The sequence below is a fragment of the Anguilla rostrata genome, chromosome 3 (assembly GCF_018555375.3).
Source record: "Anguilla rostrata isolate EN2019 chromosome 3, ASM1855537v3, whole genome shotgun sequence".
In the NCBI taxonomy this organism is placed as follows: domain Eukaryota; kingdom Metazoa; phylum Chordata; class Actinopteri; order Anguilliformes; family Anguillidae; genus Anguilla; species Anguilla rostrata.
The window spans coordinates 62,900,506-62,926,454 of NC_057935.1; the positions used below are offsets into that span (position 1 = coordinate 62,900,506).

The 25,949-nt window shown below is 43.9% G+C and overlaps 1 protein-coding gene across 1 annotated transcript in view; it reads left to right on the forward strand.

Annotated features, from left to right (window-relative positions):
* kdrl (kinase insert domain receptor like) overlaps nt 1-25,949 on the forward strand; it is a 60,455-nt gene that overhangs the window by 21,402 nt on the left and 13,104 nt on the right. Inside the window, exons 10-25 of the mRNA XM_064329222.1 lie at nt 381-537; nt 3,892-4,018; nt 8,922-9,033; nt 10,347-10,634; nt 10,792-10,938; nt 11,398-11,526; nt 13,029-13,135; nt 14,081-14,216; nt 14,779-14,883; nt 17,657-17,770; nt 18,685-18,773; nt 18,963-19,116; nt 19,794-19,891; nt 20,604-20,726; nt 21,334-21,445; nt 23,577-23,676. Coding sequence (XP_064185292.1) covers nt 381-537; nt 3,892-4,018; nt 8,922-9,033; nt 10,347-10,634; nt 10,792-10,938; nt 11,398-11,526; nt 13,029-13,135; nt 14,081-14,216; nt 14,779-14,883; nt 17,657-17,770; nt 18,685-18,773; nt 18,963-19,116; nt 19,794-19,891; nt 20,604-20,726; nt 21,334-21,445; nt 23,577-23,676 — 2,098 coding nt within the window. The remainder of the gene's footprint in view (nt 1-380; nt 538-3,891; nt 4,019-8,921; nt 9,034-10,346; nt 10,635-10,791; nt 10,939-11,397; nt 11,527-13,028; nt 13,136-14,080; nt 14,217-14,778; nt 14,884-17,656; nt 17,771-18,684; nt 18,774-18,962; nt 19,117-19,793; nt 19,892-20,603; nt 20,727-21,333; nt 21,446-23,576; nt 23,677-25,949) is intronic.

Sequence of the window (25,949 nt, forward strand, 5' to 3'; positions counted from 1 at the left end):
CCTATTTGAAGTCCAGTTCGCTGTTCCAATATTTTTGGCGCGCTCTTTTTGCCCCGTTTTGAACTTTCCACAGCTCTCGTTTGTGAATGGTTGGGTCTGACGAAGTGAAGAAACTGCAGAGTCAAACCGAAGCACACAACAGTTTTATTGATCCTCAGATGCAGGGTGACAGATTCAGAGCAGGGAATCTGTCTACTGCTGGCTACTGTGTCTCCTGCCACTGTTCTACTGACCTACAGAATAGCACACATCTGCTAATATCAGGTCTTAGGCCAATAAGCAAAATTGTGATTTTGGAATAAAATGGATTGAATATGATGTCAAGGCAAAGTTGGCAACGGATGGTGTCTCACTGCCTTATGTTGCCTGTCTTTCCACAGTGAAGCCGGTGATCTCAGAGCAGGAAGTGGGCAGGGTGGACATGCAGCCTTGCCCGAAGGGTGGGGAGTGCCATCTCACCTGCACGGCCTTCGGGATTCCCACGCCCAACATCACCTGGGCGTGGCAGCCCTGTGACCCCAACCCCGCCCTCAAGCGGTGAGCTCGCCATCATCCCTCAAATCACAATCAAGGAGCAGCTTCAGACAGCGGCTGCCCATTTATTGTACAAAAATTATTACTGTACAAAAAACAAAATATAAGTAAAACATGTTATAAAATGTAGTACTTGGGTGAAAATATGTAGAGGAGGCATGTATTAGGAATATATGTGGAAAGTGAATTGTTAATATAAGGGTTAGACTCACCCTCCAAGCAATACCACTATCAGTCTCTTGGTGAAAACTCTTAATTCCATTTGCAAAGGAATACCGTAACGCCCCCCCAGCAACCCTGTCCCCAACCCCACAAAACAAGAATTTAACCTAAAGTACAGTCTCCGACCATCACTTCCCAGGGTTTCCCATTAGAAGAGGAATTCATAGACTGGATTAGTCACCAAGGCTGTCGGCCCACAATGGGGAAAGCCAACTGGTTGCTCCATTTTGTGAAGAGAATGGGGGGGGGGCACTCCCAGACTTCCTGTGCATTCTTGGTTGCTTGCGTAAGAGTGAACCGAGGGTGCAGAAGACCGCTCCCAATTGGAATCTACTTGTTCAATTGTTTTATCGCACTTTTCTCTCTCCACCTCTCATTCGCATGGATCAAGAGTGCAGCTGTTTCATTCTTCCAGGGCTTCTGTGCACCCTGGTTTTTCTTCCAATCAGTTATTCTGTCTTCATTTTCTAAACAGCTGTATAATGCTAGTTATCTCCTATATTGGACTACAGTAAAAAATAATAATAATAATAATAATGATAATTACCAAGTTTACATAAGTGCAGTTTGTTGCTGTAGTTCATGAACTTACAAAAAAATAAATGACTGGTAATTGGTATTGACAATTAAATGACCACAAGAACACAAAAGCATGAAATCCCGGGATGGATTTGCTCTCATTGCACATCCCTGATCTGATTGGTTAAATGGAGCTCCCCTACTCTCTACCAGTAGTGGGAGTCATCCTTTCCATTGTGCTTGGCTCTGCTGTATCAGGAATAATCCTGGCCTGTACACTCTGTCACATCTCTGCGAGGCTGGGATTTAGAGCTCCCATTCAGATCTGCGGTTCCAGAACTTAAAATGAGCCAGTACAGATTGTGTCTGGCCCAAAAATGCGATGAATTCATAACAGAAATGCAGCCCCTGGCATAATCGCCAGGTTGCCGAAACTGGTCCTGTAGCTTTGGGCATGATATATTAGCATCCTGTTCAAAGAGCTTCTGGAAGAGCTGGAAAAACAGCTACAAAAAATGGATAATAGGTTCGTTATGCGCTGACACAACCTGAACATTGCCAAAGGCCTGGCTCAGTCAAAAGCAGCAGGAGCCCTTTCAGTTCCAAGAGACACAATAGGCCATTACTGCAGAGTCATTAGTGAGACTCACTGGAGGCCAATACAGGAGTAACGTTTTGAAGGTGGAATTGTACCCCTCAGGTGGTGGAACTGACAAGTATTTCCATTAATTGCCTGTAATGATTTGTTAAAGTTCCCTGGTTTTTCAAATGGTAGCAGAACCAAGTGCCAGTGAGCTCTAAAAACCTGATTATCAGGTCTGGCAGTGGAACCCAACAGTTCACAAATGGAGCTGTTGAGAATGCAGTTCATAAGCATATCAAACAATCAAGAAAACCCTGTCTGGTTTTGGGGGAGACACATTTGGCAGTGTTTGTTTCTTGCTGAATAGACTGTTCTCAAAGTACATGGGAATCTAATTTTGATCTGCAATGTGAATAGGGCAATGCTGAATAGAAATCAGTGCCTTTGGTTGAAGGAGAGAAGTGTTTAAGACTGGGGAGTGGGGACTGGGGGGGGGGGGGGACGGGTCAAGGAAGAGAGAGGTCATGGTGAAGTGAGGAGACGGACATATGAAGGGTTTTTATCTGCAGGATGAGGAGCGACCAGCAGTCCCTTGTTGACCCAGGGAGGTCTGAGGTTCAGCCTTATCTCCTCTGGCCAGAGCGAGAGGGGGGGTTTCCTCTACGAGGTGACGCATTCGCCTGGCCCTTCCTGACGGGTCTTGCAGTTTCCTCCTTCGCCTCTGTTCTCATCAGAGCGATTGTTCCTCTCGTTTCGAGCAACGCGGGCCCAGTTTTTTTGCTTCCTCTCACGGCCCCGGCGGCCCCCGGATGAGACACGCACGCCGGCACTCACACGCTTCGGTGGAACACGGAACGAGGGATATCGCACAAGCACACGGTGTGCTCAAAGTTTGCTCTTTAGCAGATGCCCTCGTCCCTATTGACTCGCTCAGCTTATATTTTATTTGCTCACTGAAGCGAGTCAACATTTTGCGCAACTGCAGCGCAGCGTCGAGGACTCGAACCCAGAACGTCTGAGTTACAAACTCAGTTCCCCGACCCTGTTACACTACAGTGCCACTGGTACGGCTATATACACAGAGAGACCTGTGAGCACAAGGGCGCTAATGCCCCCATGCAGAAGGAATGTTTGCGTTCCCCGGGATCCTCACACATTTCACACCGAATTGCGGACGCACGCTGGCCGAACTCTGCCTGTCGTGCGGCGGACGCTCCAGAGCCAGCAGCTGTCTGGATGGGCTTGCCAGGAGTCGGCCCCCGATGATTTTCTGAAATCCAAGGTCTCGGTGAAGCGAGCGTTCCACCCAGTTATTTTTGTAGTGAAAGGCTGTCACTTTGCCGGGCCTTTCTCTGAGAAAACAGGAATAAATTGTTTCGAAATAGCTGGGCTGATACTGTGCGTGGACGTTTCCTCATAACACATCCTGCCTGATTATTCAATAGCAAACAATTTATTTCTCTTTAGTTCCGTTTGCACTGATTAAGGATTGGAGCAGGTCAAGAGAACTACCATGCTGATGAAATTTGTCAGTGTTAAATAAAAAAAATTCTTGTTATTTTCCTGTTTGAATTGTGTAGATATCTTGCACAGAATCTTAGGATGTCTGCAGCATCCTAATTATGTTCTCAGAATTAATTTTTTAAAAAGCTGTTCCTGTATCTTCCCGTACTATAATTTAGTTTCCGACATATTAACTTAATTATAATTACTATTGTATTTATATTTTTAAATGTATTGCATAAATACAGCTTTTATAATTTAATAATTGAAAGTGTATATGGCATAGACATAATAATATAATAAGCCTCAAGCATTCTATATAATATATGTACTATATACTGTATGTACTATATAATATCATACATTACCATAGATCTTGTATACACTTACAATATTGTATATTTTATTGATATATTCATTCTCTATATATTTAAAATAAATCTTATTTATATTTATTTTTGGTATGGATTCCTCAGGTGTTCCATATGAGCCCACAGCAACTGTGTTTCTTCTCTGTGTTTGTCTTGCAGGTGTATGAAATACACTTTACCAGAACCCATCCACTCTGATGGCGAACAAGGGAAAATGACAGAGCACAATCACAATGAGATTAAGCTCATCCAAACCAAATACGAGATTGTGAAAGGCCAAAATAAAGTAAGTGCCCCCATACTCATTCTCCTGTGTCACATGCTTACTGACATCATCTCCCTTCACTTGTGGATGACTCGCTGAATAGATGCTCATAAAATTTTCCATAACCTTAAACATTGCTGCAGGACTTTTTCCTTAAAAGATTACTTCCTTTTCAGCTAGACCTTTGGACCACTGCCTCTTTAAAAATGCACCCAGTGGAATCACAAGTTCTTTTCATTTGTTTCAGTTCTTGACCAGGATTTCAGATTACGTTTTTGCAAAAATTTACGGTTAATGTTAGAACGAATTAAGATATCCATCCCTCAAGTCGACTTTTTGATATACTCCTTCAGTAACTGTTGTTGTCGGAGATTTAAAAGTAATTTAATGGCAGGCAGACATATCTGTTGTAATTTGCTTTCGATTAAATGTAGGCTCCGGAATATAAATTACAGTGGCGGTCTGTGCCAGGAGTGTGTTTTTGGCTCACTGCTGGCCTACCCTCCTTGTGTGTAGGAAATATATACCCTAAACCTTCCTTCAATATAAAACAGAGGCCTGCGAATAAAGCAGCTGCTTCAATCTTAAGACTAAAGCTTTTGCGTTAACAGCTGTGAGACCATTTCAGTGAGAATAGCATGGACCTTACTATGGTTCTCATAAACAGCACAACGACAAAATGGCTTGGCCACACTTTGTAACTTCAGTGCTGTAAGTTCAAGTTCATTCACTCCACAACAAAGCTTGCTTGCAAAAAAACAGGAATTAACCTTTTATTTTCCTTGCAATGATGAGGGGTTGCTGTTTCAAGGAACATCCAGCTTCATTTTGCAGCATGTATATACTCAAATAACAAGCGATGTAGCCAAAACATATGACATATTGGTTCTGGTTTGGTTGCAGCACATGTTTTTGTCCACTTTGGTTTTGATGTTGTGAGGAGGCAAATTTGTGGCACTTTCAAACTGTTGTCACTACATTGCAAGCCAACGTTCCCTCAACATTGGAATGCCACACTATGCAATCATTCTAGACCTATAACACCCTGGCTGTGCAAACACATGCATTTTAAGTGTTTTCCTTTTGTAATAACATTGAGGAGCAGGCACTAGATGACTCAGTGTGATTCCCTGAAATATTATCAGCGGCATATCCTGAAGATGATCAACCTGTCAGAACCTACATGAAATATCCAAATGGTAAATGGACTGCATTTATATTTTTTGTAATTGCTTTACAATTGATGCCTCTCATTCGCCAGAGCAGTTAGGGGTTAGGTGTCTTGCTCAAGGACACTTCGACACGCCCAGGCAGGGGTTTGAACCGGCAACCCTCCGACTGCCAGACAATCGCTCTTACCTCCTGAGCCATGTCGCCCCATACCCCAAATCATCCTGGATCTCAAAATTAATCTCACAGAAAATAATCTCAAAGCAAATGCTCTGGCAGTTGTGTCCTGCAAGCCCTTAGATAATAAGAAAAGCCCTTAAATAACATTTACTGGACCATTTCTGAGTATGTGCTGAGAAAAAAAAACTTCCTTATTGTACTCATTTGCATGAAAAAAACAGTATGATCAACCAAATGTGGCGAAGTTCATCTGTGCTGAATCATCCAGATGCATAATTTCAAAAGCAGTATTCAGTAACTCAATGAATTTCTAACAGGCACCATTGGCAAATTGGAGCATTCATGTAGCCTCAAATAGCCTGTCCTTGACTCTTTGGCTCCCTATTTATTGGTTTTCAGTCTTTTTCTAAAAAAGCATTGTGATGTAGCTGATCAGTCGGTTACCAACTGGATGGCTATGCCTGAATTTAACTGGCAAGCAAGGTTAATAAAATATATACTATAAACTGTAGAAATATTGTGAGAGTCCTTGCAGTTGAAATGTTAAAACAGAGGCAATCTAGCTAAAATGGCCCAAGGTGGGTTTGTTTATCCAGTAAGCCAATGATTTACTACAGTGTTATTACTGTTGTTACCTCTTGTATTTTCACGAATAGCAGCTGGTTTTGTTGTATGTATTGCTCTTAAATATTAACAACAGCGTTAACGTGATGAATATAAAGTAGCCCTACTTGTTAAAATATTTCCCAAACTAAGATGTAATCTTGTGGACGTTGAATCAGCCAATCATGTCCTTTTTAAAATCTTGCCACGGAAAATGCCAGTTTATTTAATGCTCTGCCATGCTACAGCTACTGTGCTTACAGGAGGTGCTATTGAGCAATGGTGTGAGGATTGTTCTATTAGGTGAAGGTTAGGTGAAGCTATGGTCAATAACTGCACCATGGCAATACATCAGTGCATGAAACTCCCAGTCACAGTTGCATGCTCTGGATTGAGTCTAGCCACTTGAATAGGAAACATCACTGCATGTGCTTAGCTAAACAAGTCACTCTGGAGACCAGTCCTTTGATAAGTCATAGGTGCATGGTATAGAAAAGCAAATACTTTCTACGGGCTCTATTTACCCCCAAAAGAACAACTCTAGATGCCTGTAACACCAGTACTTAATAAAATGAAGTTAAACTCTGCAAGACCTTCAACATGCGATACCACTTTATATACCTCTAATCTTACCACAGGAAAGTCTGCATAGTATTATTCAGCATTCAGCTAGGCCCTAGTTTGTATCCACTGACCATTTCATGTCACTGGTAACTCAAATACATCATAGTTACGCCTTGCTTCCCAGTCGCTCTGTCAGTTAGTACCTGAGAGCCAATCACATCTTCCTGGCTTGAGTTTCCAAAGCACACATTAGGGACTGTAGACATTACAGCAGATCTCCCAGGAGGGCTTGTTACCAGAACCACTCACCGCAAACTTAATTAAGCACAGGGCTGGGACTGCAGCACATCTAAGAGCCCTGTCTGTAGGGTTCATTTAAAGAAGGTTGTTCTGACATGATGGATCAGGCCAAGGGCACCAATTCTAAATAAAACAAGTATCTGAAACAGCAAATTCAAACCAGTAAAGGAAGTAATGACTGTCAGACAAAAAGCAGTTAAAGAAAATTGAACGGAGCCATGCATAAACCAAACGGAAAGCCTTTCTTTCTCTCCTTTCTGTAATGCAGACGGAGAGCCTAATTGTAACGTACATATTTAAAGAAGGACATGCCCTTTTCATTGGGCATCAGGTAGAACCCATAAGTGGGGTGGCGAGCCTTGTTTACAAGCCATCCCGGCCCGAATGCGGGTGCTTTATAGGGGTTAGGCGCAAGGGTCGGTGATAACAAGGTACTTCTTTAAAAGAGGGGGAATTTTGTTGGGCAGAATTCCTCCCCGTCACCTCGCGTAAATCGCCGTGCCCCGTGAAGGAGGGCCTGGTAAGGACGGGTCTCGGAGGGGTTCCTTGTAAAGACTGACAGAGGGGAGACGGACTGCGGCTGGGTCACGGCGGCCATGGCGACGAGGAGCGTCTGGGTTAGGTCGCCGTCCGAGGGTCGATGCCCGGGCGACGCTCGACTCGGCCTGAAAGGGTTTTTCAGCACGGGTTGCGTGATTTACGGATTGCGCGGCAATGACAATCACGACGGCACACCTTTTTTTTTTTTTTTAAACACTCACACAGTGCTACGCTGGGGCTACTCTCTACTTGGCCAGAAAGAAGAGAGAGCAAAAGTGAGTGAGATAGAGATAGTGGGGAACAACTCTCGCAGCTCACAACCCAGGATGAGGATTGAGCGCATTGCTTCTCTTTACGTTAAAGGCTGTTTGTTGGAGTGGTAATTGGGCCAGATGTCTCAGCTGGTATGACAGAAAAATCAGTGAGAGGCAAGTGTTGCCCTGCTGTCTGCCAATAACACATGAGCAGAAAAATACACTCCTGATAGCAACTCTTAAAGGTGAAAATTGACCTGATTTGTTTTGTCTCTCTCGTTCACCCCCCCCCCCCCCCTTACTTGTTCTCTGTCTGGAAGAGCTGTTGTTTTTGGTCTGTCAAAATCTTGGCAGAAATCTGTTGCCTTTGCGTTTACATGTGGCCCCGCCTTGGCGCACATAGGCTGTTCTCGAAGGGCTAAATAGTCTGGAACATGACAAAGAAAAACTTGAAAGAACCGCTTCAGATGCATTTCTAAGAATCATGCCAGCAGCTCAAAGCCCCCCCTCCCCTCCCCCCCACCCCCCACCCACACTGAAAATTCAGGAAGTTAACATCAAATCCTATGATCTGAACTGTGTACCTATCATATGTAATACTCAGCAGCTCCGAAAACAAATGTCATTGTGAACAGAAGGGGGGGGGGGGGAATACTACAATCTGGCCTTGTGCCCAAAACTGACTTTATTATGTCTACTTAAGCCATTAAATGGTTTAGTGTCGAATGGCAACAGGAATCAAACGGGGCATTGTAAACACTCTTGGGGGAAATGACACGGAGCCCAGCTGTGCCTTCTGGTGGGCAGCATTCAAAGAAATGCGGCAGTTTCTTAAATCCCCAGATGCATCCTCTCATTAATTTGAAACCCTTGAGTGTGGGGGGGAGGGAAAATCCCGGATTTTGATGAAACCTTCAACCTGAAATGTATTAGCTAATAACCAAATTGACCTGAAATGTTGATGTCCAATAATTTTTGTCTCTGGGACGGAGGGGGGTGTCACAGAAAAACAGCCGTGTACTTCAGGGAGGGTTGCAGCGTCTGCAAGCATTTATGACTAGCCTTACAATCAACAGTCAGTTTAGGCCTTGGTAACAAGATGTGAGGACGGACTCTTTTTTAGCAAACCCCACAAAACCTAGCAGGCTTTGTGGCCCTCTGCCCTACCCTAGGAGGCAGGCTGAACATAAATCTAATGCTATCTGGCATACTCTCATGTCCATAATGTGCTACAGTTAATTATGTCTTTGCCTGAATGCACGCTTTCTATTTCCAGCAAATGTCTAATGGCTAATATTTGCTTTCCTACACAGACCATCAGCACCCTGGTGGTAGCCGAGGCGAACGTCACGGGGATTTATTACTGCTACGCAAAGAACGCGCTGGGCACCAACTCGTGGAGCATTCCTTTCTACGTTAGTGACAGTAAGTGGGTCCGAATTGTGAGAAGAGCAGGCAGTAGTTTTCATTTGATTGTCAAAATTTGACTGCCGAAAAATGCGTTTTTGATTTTTTTTTTCATGCTTCGAGGGTGGCCTTTCAGGATAGAGGCCAAACTGCAGTATATTTTTTCAGTGTCTTTTCAAGTGACTTTGGAATGGATACAACAGAGAGAATAAGAATACCCAGATCCCGCTGTGAAGCAAAGAGTCCAGAGGGGGGCATTAATTGAAAACATCTTCCGCTGAAGCAGACAGTGTTCATGACGGGCGGAAGAAGGCGAAGCTTGTCCCTGTCCATATGGCTCCACCTAATTGCTCGAATTTTGACAGCATGAGTGTACTGCAGTGCCAGCAGGTTCTGCCTGCTCCTCCCAAGAGGCCTTCTGCTGCGGCAATCATTTTCATAAGCATCTGACTGGTTCCAAATGTTAGCGGAATGAAAAAGCATCTAGCCGGTTATGTAATGCTCCCTCTCTCGATCAGCTGGCAGTTCAAGTTCACTGTGATGCTTGAGCCCATAATTTTTTTTTGCAAAGCAAAGCGCAAAACTGGCATAGAAAGAGTGATTCCAAAGCAGTAAAGGGACAGACTCACCCCGAGAGGGTTGGGGACATGAGAAGGGGACAGTGAGAGCACAGGGAACAGGAACGGGGGAGAAACGGCCACCGGAGAATGCATCGTGCGAGTTCCAGTGACGGAGGTGGCTGGGGGAGATGGAATGCCGAGGAGGGGAATGGAATTGCAATAACAGCTGTCTTCTCTTACGGAACGCGGAATGCTTTCCAGCATTCTGAATAAACAAGCATGGTCCTGCTCCCCTGAGGCGTAGGCCCTGGCCTGGTTCCTATTGTACCGCTGCAGGTCAGCCACCATCTCCAGCCATCCACCGGCAACATGCTTCCAATTAACAGTGATGAAACAGGAAACAACTGCAAATTTGACATTCCTGGCATCCCAGTAATGGGGGGGGGGTTTTGGGGGGCACTTTACATTCTATAACTCTGCCCAGAGAAGGGGTCCAGTGGACAATGTGTGTTTTTTTATGATAGCTGCAGGGTACAGTAATAGCTGTGTATATAGACAATGTGCTCTGAATCAAAATGAGTTTTTTTTTTTTTTGGAAAATTGTTTTAGCTTGCTTGAAAAGGTTCTGGCATGAAGGGTGCAGAAAGCTTGTTAAAGCTGAAATATTGAATCCAGTTTGCAGACTTTTCGCCAAGTTTGTAGTTCTAGGAATTCAAAATGACAGCTATTGCCGCTACATCCTGATGGTTTTTGGGATTTATTTTTCTTTAGGTCACCCGAAGGCCATAGAGATCAAGCCCCACAAGCCGATAGAGGGGGATGATGTCATCCTGACCTGCCGAGCCACGCGATACCTGTACTCCAGTTTGGTCTGGTACGACCCGCAGAACCGGACGGTCCCGAGTGAGAACGTCTCCCTCACCCCCCACTCCATCTCCCTCTCGCTGAGGCTGGAGAACGTCACCTGGGACAACACCAAGGGCTACGAGTGCAGAGCCTTCAACGACTACACCCAGAAGGAGGTCCGAATGGTGTCCCTTCTGCACGTTAAAATTCAAGGTGACCAAATGGCGAATGATTTCAGTTATATGATTGTATATTTTTGTTATTAATTTTGTTAATAATGTTCATGCATCTATAGTTTTCCAGAATTTTTACCAGAATCTATGGCGATAATTTACTTATAAGTATATATTTATCTGATTGTTTTGTGCAGAGCGGAGAGGGCCCTGGTTGCAGCAGAACCTGACCAATCAGGACGTGAACAGCGGCAGCACTCTGATCCTGAACTGTTCTGCCCTGGGGGTTCCATCACCCAACATCACTTGGTACAAGATTGGGCGTCCTGTGCTGCAAGGACCAGGTAGGAACCAATGGAGAGGCTTGCACTGTGTGCCGTTAACTCTGCTTTCAAAAGCCTTTCCAGTGCTAAAAACATGTTATTCTGGAACAGAGCTGCCTTTCAGAACCCTGAAAACAATGGCGGGATTCTGCTGTTATTGTGGCCTGTTCTATACTATCGTCTGGTTTGTTCCCCGTGCCAGGATTTATATGGTGAACACCTGCAGGAATTTAGCTTGCAGAGATCTGTGCAGATTAGACTTGGCAACAATTCTGAACAGGGAGTCCGCACTCAGAAGATTCTCTTTAACATTTAATGATGTGTGATATGCTCATTGCCAACGATCCTTACACAGGGAGCCAGACCTCAAAAGACTCCCTTTCAAAATAACTTACGCTGGACTATTATGTGTGCATGTCTGTGTGTCCACAAAGGCTTCTCAGAAAAGCATAATAACTCATAAAAAAACAATGTGCGCAGGAATCACTCTGGCGGAGGACGGGTTACTGACAATCGAACGAGTGAAGAAGGATGATGAAGGCCTTTATGAGTGCCGGGCCAGCAACACTATTGGGAGGGTGAAGACAGCAGCAGTCATCACTGTAGTTGGTGAGCTGCCATCTCCAGAGGTGGAAAGTCCAGGGGTCAGAAAGTAAAAGTCCTGTCATGTGTTTCTTCCACCCATGGACTCAGCCAGCTGATTTCGCTAATTAGTTCTACTGCCTGGATGAAGAATTACGCTATTTAACACATCCAGGTGATTGGAAAAAAATACTGGGGAGGACTTTTACTTTTTGAACTTAGACTTTCCATCTCCATTTCTGTTTTTCCCCTTCCCTGTCCTTCCTCTTCAAGCACCTCACACCAGTGCATCTGGGTCAACTTTTTTTTAATACTTTAAGCAACATCTCCAAGCCAAGATCTTTATCACTCTTGAAGGACCCTAATTTTAGTCTTACAGTTGTAAATCGATGCAAACTGACAAGCCACTCCACATCAAACAAACAGAGACCAGATAGGTTAAGTCTAAATTCACTAGCATTGCCATATAAGGTATGGCATTGAAGGTCCTTCAGCATCTCTGGGGTTAGATCCTCGCTGTTGTGTGTGTGTTTTTTGTCCCCGGCATAAATAACTGAGGCCAGGATTCAATATTAAAATGTATTCCTGAGAGAGAAGCCAAAGCTGCCAAGAATGCCAGCCAAATTCCTCCGTGCTTTTATTATCTGGGTTACTGCACATGGGACCTGACCTCCGTGGAGTTTGGGTGGAGCTTCACTAATGACCGAGGGCAGTTTACCGACAGAGGTCCGCTCATTAAAGTTAGCATGAGATGTGAAACTTGAAGCAAGTTTGAGGCGAACAAAATGAGCAGCTAGGTCATGTAATGGTAGTCTTATTGGTCCTGGCACCAAAAATTCGGTCCCTGCCTCCTTCCACACCTCCCCCACCCCCCAACCTCCACCTATGTTCTCCCCCTATTTTATGATCATTTTTTATCATCAGCTAAAGAAAAAATTTAAACAGGCAATTCCACAGGAAGTTTTAACCACATCAGGTAGGCTTCACGTTGAATTACATTACGTGCACTCTCCTTAACAGCACAAGGGTCTTTTGACTCAGTCATTAATTTGGTTTACCTTGAATGTTTTCTCAATGTATGTGGAGATTGTTACGAGGTACACAGCTTGACATGGTGAGCAGCAATGTGGTATGGTCTGCGGAAATAAGCCGGACACTGTATGAACAAGTGTTTTCATTTGCAGAGTACATTCATTGTGATAAACATAAAAAGCTTGCAATGGAAAAAACTACAAAAGGAAGCAGCAAGTATATCTGACAGCAAATTCCTCACCACTGGCACCAACGCTGGTGTAATTTTACTCACAAAATCTTGGAAGCTAAAATCAGATCTATTCCGCACATGCTGTTCGGAGTCAGCGTTTACGCAAAACAAATGTCTTACCAGCAGTGCTTATTCCAGTCTTTCCACATCTGCATGCTCATCAGCTCATATAAATTCCAGCATCTGCTGCATAAAATAGCTGGCTCCTGTAACCAGTTGATTCACTGCGGGCCCACCTAACGTCAGTCTGATGGACACCTTCCAGGTGATGAGGGGAAGCCCAACATCGAGGTCATTATCCTGGTGTGTACTGGAGTGGCGGCCACCTTCCTCTGGCTGATGCTCATCCTCTTCATCCGTAAACTGAGGAAGGTAAGATATTCTGTTGCGCTACATTAGAAACCCAGAAACCAGGTAAGGTACGTTAACTGTGTAATCAAACTGTTTAATCGATCAGTTCAGTGCTGAGCAGCCACAAAAGCAGTACACCCTGTGGCTGTACAGACACAGGGCTGAAAACCCCTGATTTAGTAGGCCCTCTCATACAGAGCAGCTTATAAGGGGCTGAAGCACATCAGTGCATGCAACAACAAAAAAAGGTTTTCAAAAGACTGAAGCCACAAGAAAAAGGTTTTCAAAAGACTGAAGTCACAAGAAAAGTAGGCAGCTCCCCCTGAAGGTGTAAGACCGGCTAAAGCAAATAAACGTTCCTTCTTAACTTGACCCATTTACACGTAAACAACACAAAGTGTACATGTTCTTATGTTGTTTTGTGTACATAACACAAAACAATGTAAGTGCTAAACGATCTACCTAACACAAGTACTGTTTTAAGTGATGAAAGTACTATAAGACAGGCTCACTTGTGTGAGCGACTCACTCCACAGGCAGTACAGGGTCATATGACATTGATCACTACAAGGAAGTTCTGATCACTGCATGAACATTCTGAGAACTGCTATTTAAGATTTGAATGTCCCTAAGATTAAGACATAAATGTCACTAAGAATAGAATGTGGAAGCAGCAAATGTGACTTTCTAAATGTCTCTTAGTTGTGCTGAAACTAAACCTATTTGTGAATATTAAAATGAGATCGGCCTATGGTTTTGAAACTTCTGGCTTCTTTTGAAATACCTGTGGCAGCCATTTTAACACATCAGCAGATATAAATAGAAATGAACTGAAATGAGCGAACATTGTGTTGGAACAAATATCATGCAAGTGTCACGTTGCTTGTACAGTACTACAGTACAGAGATGTCAACATGAGTGGTACTCTCGTAATAAAATGTTGCCGCCCTCCACCCCACTCTTCAGCCCAGCTCTGCGGATATAAAGACAGGCTATCTGTCAATCATAATGGACCCAGATGAGGTGCCCCTTGATGAGCAATGTGACCGTCTGCCTTATGACAGCAGCAAGTGGGAGTTTCCCCGAGACCGACTTAGACTGGGTGAGTCTCCTGCAGCATGGGGTGGAGCATGATTACTGCTGCTTCCTCTGTTCTTTAGAACTAACAAGAGTTTGTGTGTGTTTGTGTGTGTGTGCATGCGTGCGCGCAAGCGTGCATATATGGTAATGGTGTGGTTGCATGTGTAGTTGATGGATGTGTATATGCATGTGCTTTTCAGGATACATGTGCCTGTGTGTGAGTGTATGTGCATTTGTGGGAATGTGGGCGTGTGCACGCGTAAATTCATGCACGCTCGCTCATTCAGCCACATGTATTCCAAGCATGTTTCCTGAAGTCGGAATGTGGCAGGAGTGGCCGGCCTCTCTGAAATAAGTATCACACCATTTTTCATCCGAGACCTGCTGCCGTCACCTGGTCTTAACTACGCCATAAATTCCCTGTGGAGAGTCGGCCAAGTGGTCAAAAGCTCAGCAGGTTGTTTTAATTACAGGCCTATATCTCTCCTGACAGTGAATACTGGGGTTTGACTTATGACTCCATGGGGCAAAGCTCTCCTATACAAGCCCATTTACCCAAATGCCTTATTCTCCTCATTCCGCAGGCAAAACACTGGGACATGGAGCTTTCGGCAAAGTCGTGGAGGCATCTGCATTTGGAATCGACAAGTTATCTACTTGCAAGACAGTTGCGGTCAAAATGCTAAAAGGTAAAATACCAATTTTTTTTTTAGGCTTTTTTATACTTAGATCTGCTCTTAAGTTCCGCACATTTTTATGCAACAGCTCTCAAAATGCTTCTCTTTTTGGCAGAATTTATGCTCCTTTTGTTTTTCAAACACAACTGCACCATCGTTCACAGGCATAATACAGAACTTGCAAGAATTCATTTCTGGGGAAAATTTGTTTTTCATACAGACAATGCATTCAGATGGCCCATATGTTTACAATTAGCCCCTACACATGGGGTATTGGTTCAAAGGAGGCATGCAATCACCGTACAGACTATTTTAAGCTCAGAGCTATGTAAGGCTAAATCCCTGATGTCCCAAAGAGGAAGAAGGCCTGCAGATGTTGTTAACTAGGTAACAACCCCTGGCAGTGTCCAAGTGCTGCAGGTGATGCAAAGGTCAAAAATGTGAGTTGTAAGTGAAGTAAATGCTAAAATATTCAAATTCTTTTTTTTTTTCCAAAGCACATGAATTTTCTTCAGATATTGGCCATTAAGACCCAGCACCTCTCCCATCGCCCCTTCATTTTAAGCTCATGCAAGATGTCATCTGGTGGTTGTATTCTGAATTCTGAATTATTCTCAATCTGACACGATACAGTATATGCATCACAAAAAAAGTGTTTTCATTTCAAAATCTTGGTGCAACTCATTATATGGCCAAAACCAGAATTTACATTTTCATTTGTAGAGCACTGCCAGCACTGGCTTCAAAATGCTGGCTTCCTAAACAGATTACAACAGATTTAAGTTTGAGGTTGATTATAAACTTTTTGGTGCAACATACAATGGGAAGTCTTACCAACTGAAAATTCTAAAGAATATCCACAACAGTAATTATACTGTTGTGCAGGGCTATTGAACTGGTGTCCCAGGAGCAAAATGTGGCATAGCTTTGGCTCTTTGATGAAGAAAGCAGCATATCATCCAGTTCCATCAAACATTGTGACTCATGGATAGGTCAGCAGTGGTACAGTGCCAGCATATCCCCTCAAATAGTAACAGAAATGTAGCAGGAGTGCATATTCATCAGCATATTATTTTGAGAAGGTATGTAGTTTCTTCACATACATGTACAATACATCTTATTTACACATTGTTTTGTACAAAGTACTCAGGAAGATGTCTGGCTGCTGTATGCGCCAATCTGGCTCCTATGAGAAAGCAGGACAGGAATCCTGTTGTCTTGTATCTACATGTAAATAATAGATTGCCCATTACCAAGGGTATTTCCTCCACAACATTAATCTTTCCTTTTACATTAATCATAGAGCTGAAGCCTAATGGTGGAATGTTTAATGCACCCACGTAATGAAAAGCAGTGCACTCCCTCCTCCCTGAAAATGTCTATGTTGCAAAAACTCATCATGTCACATGCACTCAAACTGCCACTGCCGAGGTGAGACTTCCTGAGATATGATGAGCAAGACCGCAGAATTTTCAGAAATCACGTGCACCGGCTCTATCACCGGTGATAAACCAGAACTGCTCCCACTCTCCGCTGATCCATCCCATCCATCATTTGCTCTGCACACACATCACACAACTGTGAAAGAAAAGGAAGAGAAGCCACGGCGATGTCTAGCTATAAAGAAGCTAGATCGGGGATCTTAAACTCTAGTCCCGTAGTGTCTGTAGGTTTTTCTTTTGTTTTTTTTGTGGTTTTCTTTCAGGCATGAGCTAATTTAAATCTAGTGGGGAAAAGGTATGTGGGCTTTGCAGCCAATAAATGACAGAAGAATTTTAAGGTGCTTAGGCGCACTGAAAACCCAGCAGCCACTGGCCTTGAAAAATCTCATTTAGAGCAATCTGTGATTAAGAATGAATTTCTGTTTGTGATAGTGAATGGCCAGTCTGCTCCTGGGGCCTTATAGACATGTTGTTTCTAACAAGCCAATGCTACAACACAACCAAGTCTAACAGGAAAGAATTAAAAACCTTAAATCCCAAAAAACATCTCTCTATCTCTCTCTCTCTGTCTCTCTCTCTTTCTGTCCGCCACTCCAAAACACGGCCTATGAGATGGTGTTCCATTGCCCTGGTAAGGTGTCTCCTGAGACAACCTACTGCAAGAACAATTTTCACAGCTAAAGAATACACTGACACCACAAGTATACTGTGTCATGCGTAATGGACAGCTTTTGCCTGCTCGTGTGTGAAGAGCTGTCATAAAACAGGAGGCAGGAACTGAGCTTTTAAAAATTATATAAATAAATACACGCATGTTATCTTAAAAGAGTCCCATGTGTAAGCCTACCCTAATTCTTTTCACATGCGCTTGCAGGCAATTATTTCACACTGCAATGCAGCGCACATTGGATTTTTTTTCTCTCCCTTTCAGATGATGTACATGTGGTGGAATTTTTGAAATCTGCAGATCTTAAATCAACTGATAAGGCGAAAATCTGTTGTTTATTTTCTGTCCACACTTTTCTGAGAATTTTAAACTTGAATAGGATCAGCTGGGGACATCTGATTTTTCACGGTCTCCAGAGGAAAGTGAGAGGACGGGCTAAATTCATTGCCTGAACTTTTGTTAGCGAGAACATTAAACTTCTCTCTCTGTCTCAAAGTCTGCTTAGGTTGCATTGCTTGGGTTTGTTGAGGATGTAGCGTCAGTGATTTTACACATTTTTAAAGGCGGAATTGTGCGATGGTGCATCCATGAGTTTTCTGGGTGGTATGTTTGCCAGACCGATCCACCGTGTCTGTCCTGGCGCACAATGTGAGAATGTGCCCTGTGCGTTTAACAGGAGGAGCCACGACCAATGAGTGCAAGGCCCTGATGTCGGAGCTGAAGATACTGATCCACATTGGTCATCACCTCAATGTGGTGAACCTTCTAGGAGCCTGCACCAAGCCGGGAGGTGAGGGGGGTCTTGGGTCGAACACGCATTTGGAATAGCTTCACCCCTTTAGATCTACGTTTCAACGAAACACGTAATGTACAAATGGATGCAATCCAAAAAAAAAACTTGTGAATATTGATGAAGAGTTGTGTTTTTATTTAAACGGTCAGCAATCTGTGCAATGTTACTGGTGATAAAGTATTTGAACCTGTTCTGTGCACCTTTATTACAACTATACAATCCTAAATGAAACAGGAAGAAAACTGATACTGTCATCAGTGCTGAAACAAGCCTGCTTGGCTAGCATAAAGAACCAAACCATGTCAATCATTCACTTCTATAATTCACCGGTGATTATCCAGGTTACGATTGGCCAAATCCTTTTAAATAAATCAAATTCTCTCAGATTTCTATGATTGTTAAGTTGAAGGACCATGGCCTGAATTCTGTCAGTATTTTCCCATAAAGGTTTTTGATTTTTTTTCTTCACAAGCAAAGTTGGTGACTTCAAAAATTGGCCACAGTAACTTTCAAGCTGTGTTTGTGAAGAAAAAAGGTAACTCTTGTTTTAATTTGTAAGTCAGAACCTTGTTTTGATTTATTCCAGGCCTGTGTCTCAGAACTGGGCTTCATTTTATTTTTCCTATGTTTACCATTGGTCAATTTTCATATCCTGTTCATCATCAGCACTGCTCTTGCCCTTGCTTTTTACATTCCATGAGATCACGTGGCTTAATTTTCCATAATTCTACGAAATTCATCACTAGCTTTGTCAATTAGCTCATGGACTTCCCCTAAATTCACTTCCCTTGTGCAGTTTTGGTAGGGATTTGTAAACAATGCCACGCTGCATTTGAACTTTCATTTTGGGAGACACATTATCTGAAAGAGCATTGAAAGGGTAACTCTTAAATCTCTTGTTACTTTGTTAGGTCCCCTGATGATAATAGTGGAGTTCTGCAAGTATGGAAATTTGTCCAACTACTTAAGAAGCAAGAGGAGTGACTTCAATGTCTATAAGGTAAATCAAAAGCCAACACACTGGAGAGACCGAAATGGCCCAGTACTGTGTATCCCGCTGTTTCAGCCCCTTGACTGGGTTCGAGGGGTCCATGAGACCTATCGTTTTGGTGTCGTTCAAGGAACCATAGTACCAACAATGCAACAGTCCTTCATGACTGTAAGGAGTGACTTTGCACGTCTTTGGCAGAACCAGGATGGCAAGAGCATGACGTCTGGGCCGGGTTGCAACCTGAGCGACCTCATCAAACGGCGACTGGAGAGCGTGGCCAGCACAGGAAGTTCGGCCAGCTCCGGCTTCATCGAAGATAAGAGCTACTGCGATTCAGAGGAAGATGAGGAAGGTAGTGTCCGAGCGTCTTCCTTCCGCCCCCCCTCCCGCCCACCCCCACACCTGACCCTGCACCCCATGCACCCCCATTGTTTTTGCCTCAGAGTCTGATTGAACGTTTCCTTGAGAAAGCGCGGTTCGGAATCACAGGAACCCGCGTCGACTGACCACGCCGAGTGTGTTTGTCTGGTCCTGGTGGATCAGCAATACTGTCAGACACATGTTTTTCCATGGGTCAGTAAACTGTTTACTCAGGTGGGGAGAAGAAGGACTTCACAGGGTTTGTACTACAAAGCCCCCCAACTGAGCACCATGAGCTAGATGCATGTTTCAAGACAACCGCTCAAAACAGGAGGATGTCTCTCTTTTTAAAAAAAAATGTAATGGATGTTCTTTATTCTACAGCAGCTGGAAGCAGGACTGATGCAATGATATCAAGAATATCTTTAAATATTACAATTATGTGGCACACCCAATGAAAACAGGAAGCCATAAAGACAAAATGTTTACATACTTTTACTGTTAGACAAGCTTTTTAAAATGTTTGGTAGTGGCCATGATGGATCAAGTTGTTATTATACTATTTTTGTCATTTAAAAAAATACTTTTTAATAAATTGACATTTTGTCCATTTTCTGAAATTGACATTTTGTAATTCACTGTTCACAAGTATCTCTTGTCTATCCACAGAACCAGAGGATTTGCACAAGAGAGTCTTAACTATGGAAGATTTGATCTGCTACAGTTTTCAAGTAGCCAAGGGCATGGAGTTCCTGGCCTCACGGAAAGTATGTTTCTGCTCATGCTCATATTCTACATTCAAAACAGACATGGATCTATTATTAACGCTTTTTAAATGAATCTAATAGGAAACAGAGCAGGCATTTTGATTGATGTGTTAATTTATTACCATAGCGAGAAGGCAGCTTAACTGTGATGCTTAGTCTAGCCGGGTTTTAAAAAGAAAACAAGAGACTCTTATATTTTGGCAGCTGTGGAAGGTCTCTTTTTGTCCACAACCACTGTGCATTAACCTCATACAAATGACGTCCCATGTGTGCATAGGAACACACTACCCTATTAGTCTATCCCTGATTCAGATTGATGGTCATCCGCTAACTTGCAGAGGGCGGATGGGCCTAATTACACTGTGAACCCGCTGCTGTACAAGGCTTATTAGAAAGAATAGCTTTAAACGGGATGCCGAAACATGCAGTGGCAGCACCTGACTGATGGCTGTTCCACATGTTCATCTCTGCTGCCCTGAATTTTTACACCTTTGTTCCACATGTTCAAACAGACAAAGAAGGACTACATGTGTTTGATATTAGAGAGGCAATATAGTGTCAACAATGATTCGACTGCTTGGGGGGAAAAAATTTTTATATATTCATTGCCATAAGAGCATGCAAAGCAGTGTTGGAAAGGCCCAATAGAAACAGTTGGGTGTCAAAAAGAAGAGTTTAATCTTCCCCTTTTTTGTCCTTCTGTTTATTCAAGTGTATCCATCGCGATTTGGCTGCCAGAAATATTCTGCTGTCTGAAAACAACGTTGTCAAAATATGCGACTTCGGGCTAGCAAGGGATATCTACAAAGACCCGGACTATGTGCGAAAAGGAGACGTGAGTACACTTTCTTTTTTTTTTTAATCACGGATGAGAAATCCAGTGAAAGACAGGCAGTTACCCTGTCTGGATGGTTCAGCAGCCTGCGGAGAGGAGGAAACCTCTACTTGTAATGCAGTCTTTCACAAAACACCCAACCTGATTGACAGAACACTAGCAGCCTGCTGCCAATCTCCTGGCAAAACAAGAGAGGCATGAAAAATCAAGCTATTCTGCAAATGAAAAAAAAACACCTCAGAATGGCTTACAAACCTGTCGTCCAACCACTGAACATATTCCTCAGATGATGCTGAATGATAAAACAAACACTGGCCTCTTTTGAATGATTAGATACCACTGCCCAATGGTTAATGATTAACTACAGTGCCTGATGTTTAATGATTATATACACTGCTTGGAATCGCACACAGAAGTCCAAGCAAGCACTGATACTTCAGATCTTTAAACACCCCCACCCCACACCCCCAAATCGCAAAAAGCAAATTACAGTTTCAGTTGTGGGGGGTGAACTTAAGGAAAAAAACATGTCTTCCAATAGAGTCCAGACATTAAAATCAGGTATTTAAGATGCAAGGAAGCTCTAATGCACACCTTTCCTTTCTAGGCCAGGCTACCGTTGAAGTGGATGGCCCCAGAAGCCATTTTTGACAAGATCTACACCACGCAGAGTGATGTGTGGTCGTTCGGGGTCCTCATGTGGGAGATATTCTCATTGGGTAATTATCGCCCCCTCAGTGTTTCTAAAAAAAAAAAAATTCTTCTTGTCAGTCACTTGGGTAACACCTTCCTTGTTTGACAAGGAAGCTGTTTTCTTTTAGTGGGAATGAAATGCTTGTCCACAGAACACATGTAGAACAATTCATGCTTCCACATCCTTATGGGCTCCTCGCCTCATATAATTTGAATCTTAAATCAGTATGAGAAATATGCTTCCATAACTGCCTCCAACTCAACCATAACAGACTCATAACTTTGCCTCAAATTGCTCCACTGTTGAAATATACTGTAATGTTAATTTTAGCCTTCTCTCGCCCTCTGTTCTTCTGCTTTCTCCTCCAGTGTTTTGCAACTGTAATTTGTGTGCTTATTTTTAACGCTTCAGTGAACATCGCACAGTGACAGAACACACATAGGCGATGCAGTTGACTCATTTTGTCATACAAGTCCTATATATTTATGGCACTTAAATGCTACTGGTCTTTCCTAAATTCCTTTGCATGGGAAGGAACAAGAGGTTAACACAGAATGTCCTTTAGTCAGACACCGGAGTAAAGAACAGACACAGCGGCCCATTAGGTTGCTGTGAGCTATCTGCTTCTTCCAGATGTGGAGGGTAATAAGTCTATCTGGTGCTGCTTAATTACCCCTTTGGGGGGAAAAATGTTGCATTACAAGCTTTAAGAAAACAGCCTTCATGCTGCTGGTACAAAAACATTAGTGAACTTCGACAGTGGTCTTGAACACGGACGAGGGCTATAAAACAGGGAATGCCTCCTCTTTAAACAAGACGTTTCATCCCAGCTGGTAGTGCAAACTCGCAGTAACCAAGCAGCTGATCACTGTAAATGTTTGCCACCGCTGTGGAACTCCTGTGACCTTTTAGGCTGCATTGTATGCGTGTCCGTGGCTGTCTATGCACAGCACAAGGGAGATGACCGATCAGTATATCTGCTTGACAAATACGTGACTACATACCAGCCGAAGAATATACTCAAATGTAGTGAAAGCTCTGTGCCCTCAATTCAGTCTTATCACATTGTGTTTTCTCTTTATTTTATAATAGCACATTTAAGAGATTACACTTTCGCATGTATAAAACAATGGAATTAGATGAAGTATTTCTTCTTGCACTTTTTGTACGTCGCTTTGGATAAAAGCGTCTGCCAAATAAATGTAATGTAATGTGAAAGTATTTGAAAAATGATAAATGCTTGAATAGAAACCTGAGTCAAAGCACAACACACAGCAATAGCAGAAGAATAACATGCAGAGAAAGAGGTACTGGGTAAAGAGAGAGAACTGTAGAGAAGCGCATGGCTCAAGCTCAAGACTGACATGGACACAATCAATATTTGTCCTTAACATCACCTTTTTAACCTTTTTCTTCACAAACTCAGTTTTGGAAGTTTATTTAGTTATCACCTTGCTAAATGTTGCTAGTCAGATAAAACTTGCTTTGAATTGTAAGTCAACAGTAAGGACAAATATTGATTGAATCCAGGTTTTTTGTATGGTGAAATATAACATTAATGGTGGCGGTAACTTGTGAGTCCTTTCATACTCAGACTTTCCTATTTAAATCTTGGCTAACACTAACAAAATGCATGAGCGCAAGACTGAGTGTAGCTGTAGCTACATCTTAAATCCTGTTCCATAGGTGAAGGTCAGATGCAAACTGTGAGCGCCTTTTGAGATGAACTTCATCTGAAAAGTTTTTAATATGATCAGGCACAACACTCCCATTTCATATTGTTGGGGATTTCGGTCAAGCACATAAAAATTTGCCGAGTCACTGGATTATAATGGACAAAACATTTAGTGGTAAAACACACCTGCTTACTTTGGCAGTGCCATGTTATTTGGAGAATGCTATCGCTGTTTACCCTGGGAGAGCGCTTGTTGTTCACTAGAATTTAGATAGTGGCGCATTAACTTTCGATAGTGGCGCCAGGAACGCGTGGGAACCTGGGGTTTCCCCTCGTCTCCGCCCCAGTCCCTCTCAGTTCGGCTTTCTGTGATTCGTACCGGCTTCACACAGTCAGCGGGTCTTCTTTTTACATTTCCTTAATGTCTGCATTCGTCTGAATTTTTCTCACATGGCAATCCCCCCCCCCCCTTTTTCTCCAGGTGCTTCCCCTTACCCGGGCCTGCACATCGACGAGGAGTTCTGCTGTAGACTGAAGGAAGGGACCCGAATGAGAGCTCCAGAGTACTCCTCCTCCGAAATGTAAGGCCCTCCACCTCTGGGTTACTTATTGCACATGTAAATAGTAAGAAACCATGAATCTGCTGTGCAGTTTCTGCCCCCACCCCATGAGCAGGTTCACTCGCATTGCCGTCCGTCATCGATAATATTTCACTGTCTTATTATCGTTGCACCTTCTCAGCCGACTGCAGACACACACCCCCCCTCCCCCCCCCTTAACCCCACCTCTGCGCTTCCACCCCCCACTCCCTGTGAATTTATATTACACTGGTTATTTAAGAGAGTGGCGATGGGCCTTTCTCTTGTGACGGAGGCGTGGCTTGCTGTGACTCAGGTCAGAATCATTCTTTGGGGAGGCGCGAGGCTAAGATGGGAAGCTGTGCCTCCCTCTGTGAGGGAAGCTCTTTAATCCAGAGCCGCCAAGCTCAGGGGGAGAAGATCATGGCTCGGCCAGAGAGGGAACACACACAGCAGTGCTGCCCTCTCTTCCCTCCTGGGACACTAGTCCGGTGCTCACTCGGAAGTAGAGTAAGCCAAATATGCAGACGGTTGGGTCGGTGGGGGGGTAGGGGGGCAAGGTTTTAAGAAGAAAATCTTCTCACACTGAAGAAGAAGGATATCCAGTTGCGGAACAAGGGAACCCCTAAGCGGGGGACGTGCAATGGGACTCCAGGAGTATCGCTGGCCATGAATGTGAGAGGCCCTGCCCAGGAGCCAGTGATTGGCAGACAGCTAAAGGGCAGTGGGGCATTTAGGCTGGGATTGATTTCCCACAGACCCCGGTGCTGTGGTAACAGAGCCCCCTCCCCCGGCCGTTGGCCTCCCACCTCACCCCCATTCAAAGGAGCCGGTGCACCTGGGAAACACAGGGCAGCCGAACCCCTCGGCACAAGCTAAAAAAAAACCCCTTCCGACCCCCCAGTTATCCAGTGGTGTGGGTCCTCGATGGAATTCTCTCCCTGCAGGCAAAGGAGGGGTTTCTCTGGAAAAGCCGTGGGTGAACATAGCTGTTGGTGGCGGAGGAGGAGGAGGAAAAGGAGGAAGTGGAGGAGGAGGAGGACTGTGTCTGTGGTCCTGGTGCAGTCTTGGTTTCAGTCTGACTCACAAACCCACGTGGTCTAGAACAGCAGGTCAGGAGGGTGGCTGAGGACGCTGAGAGCCCTCCCTGGGTGGTTTGCTTTCCCCTGTTACCCAGGACTGACTGTTTCAAGAGTGGCTGAACCTCTTGCTACCAACAAGGGGCGCCATCTCATTCCCTCTTTCTTATTGCCCCGATGTATGTATGTATGTATGTGTGCTTTGCCATTGTAACCTAACAAAAAACTCCTCTTTCGCATTCATTTGGAAATGGTAAATTCTCATGCTTATCACAAAGAGCAGCAAAGGGAGTCCTTGCTTACCACAACCAACAGGGTATGGCAGGAGGACATAAGAGATGCTGATTGAAAATGATCTGCAAAATACGATCCAGACCTCCGGTTCTTTAAATACAAAGAAACTCAATAACAGCCTTGAATGTAGTGGAAAGTTTTGGGGTAATCTTGTCGTACAATCAGCTCTCACATTCTGGTAAGACCCCCAGCACACTCTGCACCCCCCCCCCCCCCCCCCTTTAAATGGTTCACTGAAGGAGTTAAGAAGTACGGGACTTTCCAACTTTTCAGAATTTACCCTGAGTGTGTGCACTCAATGCAAAAACCCCAAACATCTTCTTAATCCCCATTCATGCCCTTGTCTTCTGAATGCAAGTTGCTCTGGATAAGAGTGGCTGCTAAATGCCGGTAATGTAATGTAATGTAACGTCACGTAAGCCGCAAATTCCCTTTTTCCCCACAGTATCCCTGCCCCTGACCCCGCCCCTTCCCCTTACTGACCGCAGCCATCCCTGTGACATGAGTGATGACTAAGACCGTGAAAGAGATGCACAGCAATAAATCTGCGGTGTGTGTGCATCACTTTATCCGGTAATTTGACCCGCTAACTTCACGAGCCATTCAGGACCGAAGCACCCTGTGGAGGAATGTGTAGGACGCTTCCACAGGAATAGAAAAGGGCGGTTGCCCTCCCACAGCTCCCCAAAAACCGCTGGCCATTTCTGCGCATTTCTGCGCAAATCCAAGGCCAAAGTAGCAATACTGAATCTCCTGAAACGCCATCTGCAGATATGCAACATGAATTCCCGAGAGAGAGAGAGACAGAGAGAAGAAGCTAAGCCTGCCTATTCCCACTCTCGTATTGTTGAGTTATAGAATGTCTCTGCTATTCTCTTGAGAGGCAGCCAATCATGAGCCATC